Source organism: Colletotrichum destructivum, chromosome 3 (genome assembly GCF_034447905.1).
Source record: "Colletotrichum destructivum chromosome 3, complete sequence".
Lineage (NCBI taxonomy): Eukaryota > Fungi > Ascomycota > Sordariomycetes > Glomerellales > Glomerellaceae > Colletotrichum > Colletotrichum destructivum.
Window position 1 is genome coordinate 4,891,135 of NC_085898.1, and position 11,467 is coordinate 4,902,601.

The window sequence follows — 11,467 nt, forward strand, 5'->3', positions numbered from 1 at the left end:
TCAGCCTTTTGTCTTTTCTTTTTTTTAAGCTGCTCCTCAGACGAACCGAACCGAACCGTATGTCGTATGACGGCGACAGAAAGAACGGAAGCAAACGGACTAGACGATGTTTATTGGTTAGGTCCTAACGTTTTTCAAGTCCAATGGCTCCATCCCCCCTCTGGATGTCCAGCAGTACTCGTACCTCCCAATGAACTTCACCCAGAGAGCAGAGAAAGGAGAAGGGAGAGCAAAGCACGCGATCACTGCCTTGCTTGCTTGGCCGAGAAGTGTCACCCCCAGCCACTGGGTGGAAGAGTTAGACTTGTACTACCAATTCGGCTGGCAGAGGCACACGACGCGCGGCTTTGCATATCGGGTCCGTCATGGCCGCACCTCCTTAGTCTGTACGGGCCATAGAGACAGAGACAGAGAGAGAGACCTTAGTCTCCCAGTCCTCCAGCTGTCCTAGACAAGAAAACGGAGGGCGAGCTTGGCTGCATTTGGTCATGTCCCTGACATTCCTCGACACCCCCGGCACCCCACCATGGTCTCACATCTCGCATCCGGATCACCACAGGCACAAGGAGAGAGAGAGAACCCGATGGAGCTTTTGGCCGCGAGACCAGGGGGCCATGGCCGCCGCCCAAGAATTCGAGTCGTCCGACCCAAAGGATCGTCAGATTTGCCCCGCCATACCGTCCATTACAAATTATCCATCAACTGGGCGCAACAAGTCAGCAAACGACGCGATGTACACCGGCACCGTCGAGTCGAGAGACATTGTTCGCGCCCAGCTTAGCCCAGCTAAAGCCCAGCACCAGCACCAGTACCAGCACTGGCGGCTTAGCCTCCTAGTCTCACCACCAGCAAAACGTCGTGTCGTGCGTGTTGTTGTGCGTGTTGTCGTATCGAGTCCGCCGTAGTGTACTCGACCCGGCCCCCAGTCCCTCCGTCCCAGCATTAACGTTGCGTTGCGCCCACACTTTTTTGGTCCTTCGATTATTTTTCCTTTCTTGTCTGTCGCAATCCTGCTTCCGGCCGACCTTCCTTGCTGCTGCTGCTGCTGCTGCTGCTGCTGCAGCACTGTTAGCCCCCTCTGGCGGATGACATAGCCTGGGTTTCAAGCTTTCTCTTAAGCTTTCCCTCGCGCCGTTCTCGTTGCCATTCTTCCGTCTTGTCCTTCTCCTCTTCTCCTCTCCTCTTCGACCTTCCCCTCCCAAGCCCAAATTCAACCCCAAGCTCAAGCTCCCAGTTCAAGCTCATTTTCCCCTTCCGAGTTGCCGTTGCTCTGCATGACCGGCATGCTTCGACTCGTTGCGCTCCCCACCAGTTGATCTACCCCGCGCATCCCATGATACCCCTCCACACCAAATTAAGACACGGGATTTCATGACCTAGATATACCACTTCAAACGGAGACAGAGAGACACACAGACACACGGCTTGTATACCTTCAATTCGATACCCAGTGACCCCCCTTCCACACTGCAATCATGGGGCTTATGACGACCAGCGATCATGGTCACAAGGAGAAGGAGAAGGAGAAGGAGGGCGGCGGTAGCTTCATGGACAAGCTGAAGAAGCCTTTCCGCGAACTGGAAGAGAAGCTCGAAGGGACCCATCTTCACGACGCAAAGGTCCACATTGTTCACAAGAAGCACCAGATTGGCAAGCTCGCCAACCTCGTAAGCCACCCACCCTCTCCGCCCTTTTCCCCGTAGACAAGCACTTGTCAAGCCATTCTCGGCCCGTGCGACCAAGAAACCAAGAGACCCAAGAGATCCGACACTGACGTGACCCACCCGCCGCAGTTCAACGCCAACCACCGCCACGACGAAGAGCACGAAAAGGCCACGGACGACAAGCGAGCCAAGATCGCCGAGGAGCACCGCTTCAACTCCTTCTTCCCGGAGCGCGACGGTAATCTGATCAAGTGGTATGTCGACGGCCGCGACTACTTCTGGGCCGTCTCCGAGGCCCTCGAGGCCGCCAAGGAGACCATCTACATCTGCGACTGGTGGTTGTCGCCCGAGCTGTTCCTGCGCCGCCCCCCTTACTTCAACCAGGAATGGAGGCTCGATCAGGTCCTGAAGCGCCGCGCCGAGGCCGGCGTCCAGATCTACATCATCGTCTACCGCGAGGTCGAGGCTGCTCTGACCTGCAACTCGGCCCACACCAAGCATGCGCTGCAGGCCCTGTGTCCCGAGGGCACACCCGGCTACGGCAACATCAAGATCATGCGTCATCCCGACCACAACTTCATGTCCAACGGCGCCGATATGACCTTTTACTGGGCCCATCACGAAAAGTTCATCGTCATCGACTACGCCATGGCCTTCATCGGCGGCCTGGATCTCTGCTTCGGTCGCTGGGACAGCCACACGCATCCCCTGGCCGACGTCCACCCCGAGGGCGTCCAGAACGAGGTCTGGCCGGGACAGGACTTCAACAACAACCGAATCATGGACTTCCAGAACGTCCAGGACTGGAAGCAGAACGAGCTGAGCAAGGCCGAGTATGGCCGCATGCCCTGGCACGATGTTTCTATGGGACTCGTCGGGCCGTGTGTTTACGACATCGCCGAGCATTTCGTGCTGCGTTGGAACTTTGTGAAGCGCGACAAGTACAAGCGCGACGACCGTTTCGACTGGATCCAGTTGCGCGGGCGTCTCGGCGACGACGAGGATCTTGTGGGGGTCCAACGGCCTAAGCATCCCGTTGGAGAATATCTCACCCACCCCCTCAACGAGCAGAGCCTGCACAACCTGGAGAACAAGGGGACTATGCATGCCCAGATTGTGCGTTCAAGCGCCGACTGGTCCAGCGGTATCCTGACGGACCACTCGATCCAGAACGCCTACGCCGAGATCATCAGCAAGGCCGAGCACTTTGTGTACATTGAGAACCAGTTCTTCATCACGGCGACAGGCGACCAGCAGACGCCCATCCGCAACACCATCGGCCGCGCCATCGTCGACGCCGTCGTCCGGGCCGGCAAGGAGGGTCGCAAGTTCCGCGTCATCATCCTTATCCCCGCCATTCCCGGTTTCGCCGGCGATCTGCGGGACGATGCCGCTACGGGCACCCGTGCCATCATGGACTACCAGTACAAATCCATCTGCCGTGGAGAGCACTCCATCTTCGAGCAGGTCAAGAAGGAGGGCGTCGATCCCAGGCAACACATCTTCTTCTTCAACCTGCGCTCCTACGACCGTCTGAACAAGACGTCGTCGGTGGACAAGAGAGAAAAGGACACGGGCGTCAAGTACGCCGAGGTCCAGCGCGCGCAGGCCGAGGAGGTCATGGGTACGGGCATCCACGGGTCGAATGACCCCACCGAGAAGGAGCGCGACGAGCACATGGGCGGCAAGGCCGAGCAGACGGGCATGGGCCGAGAGGCGGCGGCGGCGAGTGCGTTGGACGCGAAACGGCGGTTCGAGGCCAGCCTCGGCGACAGTCAGCTGAAGGGCGAGTTTTCCGTCGCCCACCACGCCATGGCCAACTCCGGCAGCATTGAGGACGAGCCGTGGGACGACGACGATCCTGAGACGGAGGTCCGCAACTGGATCCAGGAGGAGCTCTACATCCACTCGAAGCTCCTCATCGTCGACGACCGCATCGTCGTGTGCGGCTCCAGCAACCTCAACGACCGCAGCCAGCTCGGTTACCACGACAGCGAGTTGAGTATCGTCATGGAAGACACAAAGCGCGTGCCCAGCACCATGGACGGGAAGCCGTTCGAGGCCGGGTGGCACGCGACCTCGCTGCGACGGTACCTGTGGCGCGAGCACCTCGGCCTGCTCCCTGCACAGGACCTGGATGGGTCCGAAGACCCCAACGCGCGACCGCCCGGCCACTCGCCCAACGACGCGTGGGACCGTGACGAGACGTGGAAATTCGTTGAGGACCCGATGAGCGACGACCTGTGGAACATGTGGACCGAGAATGCCACCAAGAACACGGACCTGTACAGACACATCTTCCATGCCGACCCCGATGACCACAGTACGTGTTTGAGCCCATCCTCCTCCCTCTGATTAGGAAGTAACCGAGCTAACATGACGATTTTCAGTCAAAACCTTTGACGACTATGATAGATACCTGCCCCCGAAGGGTGTCAAGGCCGGCCACATCTTCGACCAGTTCATGCCCGCTGCCGACGCGCGTAAGAAGATTGACCAGATCAAGGGCCACCTCGTGTGGTTCCCGCTCGACTTCTTGAGAGACGCTGAGATGGCCGAGAAGGGGTTGCAGGTGAACCAGATTACCGAGAGTATTTATACCTGAGCTTTGGTGCCGTGGATCAAAGAGCCCAAGCTCAAGTTGGAAAGAGATGGATGTGGGATAATGATGGGGGGGGGGGGTTACAAATGATTAATGCATTAATACCAAGGGGCGGCTATCTAGCTGCTCGTGCTCGCCGTTCGACCAGGGCACACGAAATAAAATCTTTATTGTTCTTTATATGAACCTGTTCTGCAGCCATTTCAGTCCATGTTTTCTCTTGGAACTCGATAATGCCACGAGTGGATAATATCATGGATGTGGATGACAACTCCGATGATCAAGCTTTGGAGTGGTGAGAACAATACCCAGGTAGGTAGCGGTAGCACTCGCCGAAGATTCACCGAATGCTCACCGAGAACACCATGCTTACCACCGGTGACTGCGGGGTAGCGGGGCACACACCGAATTCGCCGCTTCTGGCAACTGGCCTGCACCCCTCACCCCTCCATTGACTCACCTTTTTCGGGAAATTTGGCTGGACCAGCTCCGTGCTCGAAATAGTCTGTCGTCCCGCTCACCCTCGAATCCACATCGATCTCGCGGCCACGACTGCCCTCTCGCCCATCTCTCGTTCGCCGACACGACATCCACACCCGCACCTCACCACCTGCGACCGAGATCGAAAAGAGAGAGAGACAATGGCCTCCGCACCCGAAGCCCCGACCGCCGCCGTCCCCGCCGAAGCCGTCGGCGACGCCTCCTCTGGCGGCCAGAAGGTCGACCCTTGGAACGTGTCAGGAGAGGTGAGTTGCTGCTTTTAGACGCTGGCGCTTTTGATTGGAGGGGGTAGTGCGGCTGACCGTAGAGTGAACCATAGGTTGGCGCGGACGGCAAGGTCAAGGCGATTGACTACAAGGTACGAAGAACGACTTCTTCCCCAACGTCGAAGACGGGCTGGGACTGACGGAACGCCTCGACAGAAAATCGTCGACGAGTTCGGGACGAAGCTGATTGACGATGCCCTCCTCGAGCGCTTCGAGCGCGTCACCGGCCACAAGCCTCACCACTTCCTCCGCCGGCAGATTGTCTTTTCCCACCGCGACCTCGACCTCATCCTCGATCGCGTTGAGAAGAAGGAGCCCTTCTTCATTTACACAGGTGTGTTTTGACCTTCCCCATTGGATATGATGCCAATGGAGGAGATTCCCACCGCAAGGGCTCTACTGGGACAACACAGGACTGACGATGGTGCCGCATAGGACGTGGGCCGAGTTCTGACAGCATGCACATTGGACACGTCATTCCTTTCCAGCTGACCAAGTGGTTGTCCGACGTTCTCGATGCGCCGCTAGTGGTATGTGTTTTCCAGACGTTGCCCCCCTCCCCCCCCCCCCAATACGGATTTGTCGCTGACTTGGTTATAGATCATGATGACCGATGGTGAGAACCGCGTTGTGCTCCACGACAGAGGATATAGCTGACATGGCGTGAAGACGAAAAGTTCTTGTTCTCTGAGAAGAGGACGGTCGAGGAGGTCCAGCACTACACGAGAGAAAACGCCAAAGACATGTGAGTCCCTCAACTGCCGCCCGTGGGAGCGCCCGCTAACACCCCGTAGCATCGCCATTGGTTTCAACCCCGAGCGAACCTTCATCTTCTCCGATTACGACTACATGGGCGGTGCTTTTTACAAGTGAGCTCCACCCTTTAACTGCTGCTACCGGATGACGACTGACCCCCCTTCGAAGGAACATCACCCGTGTGGCCAAGAGGATCACCGTCAACACGGCCAAGGCCGTCTTCGGATTCGACGACAGCTCCAACATCGGCAAGGTCCACTTCGCCAGCATCCAGGCCAGCTCGGCCTTTGCCAACTCATTCCCACATATCTTTGGCGAGGACGAGAAGAGAACCACCCAGATCCCGTGCCTCATCCCTTGCGCCATTGACCAGGGTCAGTTATACTCTCGCTTTTTTCCCCTTGTCCGTGAGACCACGACTCGACTGACGCCCGGACAGACCCTTACTTCCGTGTGACGAGAGACTGCGCCGCCGGCCTGCGCTATGCCAAGCCTTCGCTCATTCACTCCCGCTTCCTCGACGCACTGCAGGGCCCGGGCTCAAAGATGTCCGCGTCAATCGAGTCTAGCGCCATCTTCATGAAGGACACGCCCAAGGAGATTCAGAACAAGATGAACAAGTACGCCTTCAGCGGCGGCAAGGTCACGGCCGAGGAGCAGCGCGCCGAGGGCGCCGATCCCGATGGTATGGAACGCACATGACCCCTTTTCGTCGACGCCCATGTGACAGGACACAGGCTGACCTTGACGACTTCGCAGTGGACGTCAGCTACCAGTACCTCCGTTTCTTCCTCGAGGACGACGAGGAGCTCGCCAAGATCCGCGAGGACTACCGCACGGGAAAGATGCTCACGGGCGAGATCAAGAAGAGGTCGGTCCACCCACAAACAGGCTCACCGGAGACCGCAGGACATCCGGGTTTTTCTTTTTCTTTTTTCGATACTAACACATACACAGATGCGCCGAGGAGCTGGCTAAGTACTGCACCGCCTTCCAGGAGAGGAGGTCCAAGGTCAACGAGAGCACCGTCGACCTCTTCATGGCGCGCCGGCCGCTCGTCTGGGGCGGTTCCGAGAGCCTCAAGGCCCTGCCCATCCGCGAGGGCGCCGCCGCTGCCGGAGGTGAGGGTGCCGAGGGCGCCGAGGGTGGCGACGGCAAGATGACCAAGAACCAGCTCAAGAAGCTGGAGAAGCAGCGCCAGATCGAGGAGAAGAAGGCGGCCAAGGCCAAGGAGAAGGAGGCCGCCAAGGCCGCGGCCGCTGAGGGTGCTTAGATGACGAGAGAAGAAGAAATGAGAAGAAAGACAACCAATGAGGAAAAAAAAAAGAAGAAATCTATACCCCCGAGATTTGTTGATTTGTTGCCTTGCCGTGGGCATTTGCACTTAAGCCAACATGATTCGATTTTTGCAAACTCGCTCCGGACTTGTTGCTGATTTCGCGCTTGCATCGAAGAGTGGTGGTGCTCAAGGAGGGTCAGGCGTTCAGCCCTGGTGCCCGCTCTCGGCGAACTGTTTCTCTCCCGGTCATCGTTCCGCCGGTGTTTCTCGAGGAGACACGCGAGACATCATAAACACCGACTCTACACAAGGGAAGACCTAAAAGAACAGGTACTGAAACCATTCATAGGGTGGTGAATCTAGATGTGAATAGACTTTCATTGCATGGGTATTTGATGTCCTCATTAGTTTATGCGTATGGCTCCTCCCTCAGTACGATGCCATCGTTCCACTTCCGCAGCGCCGGGCACGAGGAGTTGGGTGGACGTCTTCAGATGAGCACCCATCATTGCCCCTGGTTGAAGTTCATCGAATAGCCCCCCGTCTTCTCGTCCTTGACCATCTGGAAGTTGTCCGTGCTCAGACCAAAGGGTTTGAGGATGCCGTTGCCCAGCTAGATAGACACCAGTCAGCCGCCTACCCGAACAAGTCGGACGCAGAGAGGAGACGAATGAAAAAAAAAAAAACCATTTGAAAAAAGGGGGAGAAAAAAGAGAAAAGAGGAAAAGGAAAATAGAAAACAACGAAGCGAGAAACAAATTGGAATCAACTCACGTCTTTCAGCTTCCCCCACATCTCGGCCGTCTCAGCCTCCTGCGCGGCCTTGGTCCGGGGCGGCAGCGCGCGCAGCTGGGCCTGCACGATCCGGCGGTCGGCGGGCGCGAGGTTATTCATCAAAGACAGCGTCTTGTAGTCCTCCTCGGCGCCGGCGAGGTTCTGCCAGCCGCCCTGCTCGCTCCGCGCGCGCGCCCTGCGCATGAGGGCCTTGGCGCGGATCCGCAGGACGTCCTCCCCACGCGCGCGGCGCGCGGTCTCCTCTGGGTCGTCCTCGGGAGGCGGTGCGGGCGCGGCGGCGGCGGCGCCGGAGCTGACGATCTCGTCCTCGACGTCCTCGTCGGCGGCCTTCTCCCTGTCGCGGCGGTCCTGCTCGAGCGCCGCCTCCTTGTCGACGCGGTCGAGGGCGTCGAGGGCGGCAGAGGCGCTCGAGACGGCGTCCTTCCACTGCTCGAGCTTGAGGTGGCAGGCCGAGATGTTGGAGCGCAGGACGGCGAGCTCATAGTCGAGGTAGTTAGGGCATGCGGCGACGGCGTCGTCATACTTGGCGATGGCCTGCTCGTACTTTGACGAGGAGAAGAGGGCGTTGGCCTCGGTCTTGTTTGTGTTGGACTCGGCCAGGAGGGACTGGAGCTTGGTTAGCCAGGGATGTCACATCATGGACGCATGGCTATGTTTCCCTCATTCTCGTTGAGTTTTGTTGACTTGGTCCTGTGGGAGGTGAGCCTCCCAAACCGGTTGTAGACGACAACTAGTCTTGTCCCTCAGAAATCCAAAGGGAATTTGAGAAGCCTCCACCAACCCCTTACAACGAGACGAAAGAAACGGCATATTAGGCAAAGGGGAGTCTTACCGCCTCTTCTTCAGGTGAGAACCTCTCCTGGGCTGCTGCTTCCTCGATTTCGTCTTCTTTGACCGACTTGTCCTTGCCCTTGCCCTGGGGCTCCTTCTCGGCTTCGGTGGGCGCCATCCTTGAGACGATTCAGGTGGGGGGTGCGCTTGGGTGATGTGATGTGCTCGACGGTCAGCCGTGAGCTCATGGGTGAGTCGTGAGTCGTGAGTCTGGGATGGGTGGATAGACAAGGCGATGAAGATGTCGTCACTGGTCTCGAACCAGTCTCATACCCACGTGGGCTGGGCTTTGGTGGGACGTTGAGGCTGTTCACATGTTTTAGGGACAGTCGAAGCCACACGGGCGAACGTTCAGTGGGGATAAGTATTCTGGAACCTTAGCGGCCTAAGCCCCTGTAGGCAGCGTAGTTCGGGGTCCTTCAGCGCGCAGCGTTGACTACCTCCAGCCCAGCAATAGTAGCAGATAAACGAAGTATCATAAGTATCACGATCCGAATAGCAGATACTATTCTCTCAGTGGAAAGAGTTAGGGATCGATCTCCAAGCCATGTACGACTTCAGCTCAGGTCTAGGTGCCTAGGTACCCAAGTACTCTCTGTACGCCGTCAACAGCTACATCCATCATGACACAGTCGATCGTCTCACGATACACAGTATACATGAGTCGCCCCCCACTTCCCCGACCCTGAACCAATTTTTTTCGGGCAAGAGCTAGGCGACCCCTCCATCCTATGATTCCCCCCCATCGGCGGCTTCCGCTTCCGGCTTCACCCCGCCGTTCCTGCCTGCCGTTGCACCTGCCGTATCGTCGTGGCTTCCATTGTTCCTGCCTGCCTGTTTCCTTCCTTTCCTTTTCTTTCTCCCCAAGTTTCACCTTTTGGTCTTCGCTCCTTCCCTTGAGAGGAATCGGAACAAACAAAAAACAAATTCGCCCAGACGAAATAATCCAAGGAAGGAAGCAACGCATCCCCTCTCTTCCCCGCGATATATAAATTAACCAGCCGAAGATCTTTCTTTCTTTCTTCCCTTCTTCCCTTTCCCACCCCTCAACGACGCCGACTTCAAATTCGCCTGCCTCCCTTCTCTGCCCACTCCAATTCTTCCCTCTTCGGAATCACAGACTCGACTGTCTTCCTTCTCTCAACCACGCCCAACTTCTCAAAACTCCTTCCCGGAACCCTCGCCCCCTCCTACCACATCACAATGGCCCCTCGCACCGAGTAAGCACCAAAAGAACCCAATTCGCCGCTTTTCGTGCCATTTAACTAATGATGTGCTATGCAGTTTCCCTCCCATTCGGGCTTGCCTCTTCGACATGGACGGCCTCCTCCTCGACACCGAAGACCTGTACACCGCCTGCATCAACCTCATTCTCGAGCAGTATGGTCGCCCTCTCCTCCCCTGGAACATCAAGGCCAAGCTCCAGGGTCGTCCCGGCCCCGACGCCACCCGCATCTTCCACGAGTGGGCGCAGCTCCCCATTGCCCACGACGAGTACCACCAGAAGCTCTCCGCCCACCAGCGCAAGCTCTTCCCCACGACCGGACCCCTCCCCGGCGTCCCCGACCTGCTCCAGAACCTCGGCCGCACCCGCTACTGGGACCTGAAGCCCGCCGCCGACGGTAAGAAGGACCCCCACCGCGTCCATATCGCCCTGGCCACCTCCTCCCACGAGGCCAACTTCAAGCTTAAGTCGGACCACCTGACCGAGCTCTTCTCCGTCTTCCCCTCCCACCGCCGTGTCCTCGGCGACGACAAGCGCATCGCTCCCGGCCGCGGCAAGCCCAACCCGGACATCTTCCTGCTCGCCCTCAAGACCATCAACGAGTCCCTTGGTGACGGCGAGAAGCCCATCACCCCGGAGGAGTGCCTCGTCTTCGAGGACTCGGTCCCCGGCGTTGAGGCCGGCCGTCGCGCCGGCATGCGCGTCATCTGGTGCCCCCACAAGGGCCTTCTCAAGGAGTACGCCGGTCGCGAGAAAGAGGTCCTCGCCGGCCGCACTGGCGAGGCCGGCCAGGTCGACATGCACCAGGTCGGCGAGATCGACGATGGCTGGGCCGAGTATCTGCCCACCCTCGAGGACTTCCCCTACGAGAAGTTCGGCATGACCATTCCCCCCGTCGAGGTTGACAACGAGCCCTTCATGAAAGAAAACGTCGGCGACGTCCTCGTTGACAAGACCAACGGCTCCGCTTAGGGGGTACAGAAAACCCTCCCACCTATCAACGGACACGAAATGACGTTGGGCGGGCATCTGGATTGGTTTAACTTGGTATTGGGTTCTTTATTTTTTTATTTTCCCCAAAGGTTTTTGTTCCGTGCCGAGCGTAATCACGAGAACGGCCATGGACGAAGAGAAAATAAACGCATTTCACGACGACTGACGAAGGAATGGGATCAATGGGGGTTACGGTCGTAGAAGACGATCCTGGGAGGAAACAAACTCGTCATAGAATGTCTGGTGCCAAACGACGCACCAGACCTTTTTGCTTTTACATGAGCATTGGCATTGCGATAGATTCCCCCCCGTAATAGAGAAACCAGACACGAATCAGACATACACAAACACATACACACTCTGAATCTCACAAGTCAACGCCGGCTGGAGGTGCACAGGAGTATGTTTTGCCTCCATTTTTTTGCGCGACCATCAGGGATGAAGTAGACGGGATTCAAAAGCGCCCGAGATAGAACAGCATAAACGTTATCTCTCATGGTATCGATGCCTTTCGCAGAGCGTGGGCTCCTCCCCTTTTTTCAGACCTCTTTTCTC

General features: G+C 57.6%; 4 protein-coding genes across 4 annotated transcripts; 3 read left to right on the forward strand and 1 right to left on the reverse strand.

The window, feature by feature from the left end:
- Positions 1-1,177: 1,177 nt before the first annotated feature.
- On the forward strand, positions 1,178-4,336 carry CDEST_05593 (Putative phospholipase D/Transphosphatidylase). Its single transcript, XM_062921752.1, has 3 exons — positions 1,178-1,667; positions 1,794-3,987; positions 4,055-4,336. Exons 1-3 carry the CDS (start codon positions 1,476-1,478, stop codon positions 4,267-4,269), a joined length of 2,601 nt encoding a protein of 866 aa, XP_062777803.1. The 5' UTR covers positions 1,178-1,475; the 3' UTR covers positions 4,270-4,336.
- A 423-nt stretch (positions 4,337-4,759) lies between these two features.
- Positions 4,760-7,132, forward strand: CDEST_05594 (Putative aminoacyl-tRNA synthetase, class I, rossmann-like alpha/beta/alpha sandwich). The gene is made up of 11 exons (XM_062921753.1): positions 4,760-5,012; positions 5,087-5,125; positions 5,190-5,367; positions 5,469-5,563; positions 5,634-5,649; positions 5,703-5,778; positions 5,828-5,902; positions 5,958-6,163; positions 6,229-6,474; positions 6,549-6,660; positions 6,747-7,132. Exons 1-11 carry the CDS (start codon positions 4,908-4,910, stop codon positions 7,060-7,062), a joined length of 1,464 nt encoding a protein of 487 aa, XP_062777804.1. The 5' UTR covers positions 4,760-4,907; the 3' UTR covers positions 7,063-7,132.
- Positions 7,133-7,426: 294 nt separating this feature from the next.
- Positions 7,427-9,000, reverse strand: CDEST_05595 (Putative tetratricopeptide-like helical domain superfamily). The gene is made up of 3 exons (XM_062921754.1): positions 8,696-9,000; positions 7,843-8,469; positions 7,427-7,681 (listed from the first exon to the last, which is right to left on the reverse strand). Exons 1-3 carry the CDS (start codon positions 8,810-8,812, stop codon positions 7,574-7,576), a joined length of 852 nt encoding a protein of 283 aa, XP_062777805.1. The 5' UTR covers positions 8,813-9,000; the 3' UTR covers positions 7,427-7,573.
- Positions 9,001-9,568: 568 nt separating this feature from the next.
- Positions 9,569-11,467, forward strand: CDEST_05596 (Putative phosphoglycolate phosphatase-like, domain 2, HAD superfamily). Its single transcript, XM_062921755.1, has 2 exons — positions 9,569-9,914; positions 9,979-11,467. The coding sequence occupies exons 1-2, from the start codon at positions 9,898-9,900 to the stop codon at positions 10,889-10,891; spliced, it is 930 nt and encodes a 309-aa protein (XP_062777806.1). The 5' UTR covers positions 9,569-9,897; the 3' UTR covers positions 10,892-11,467.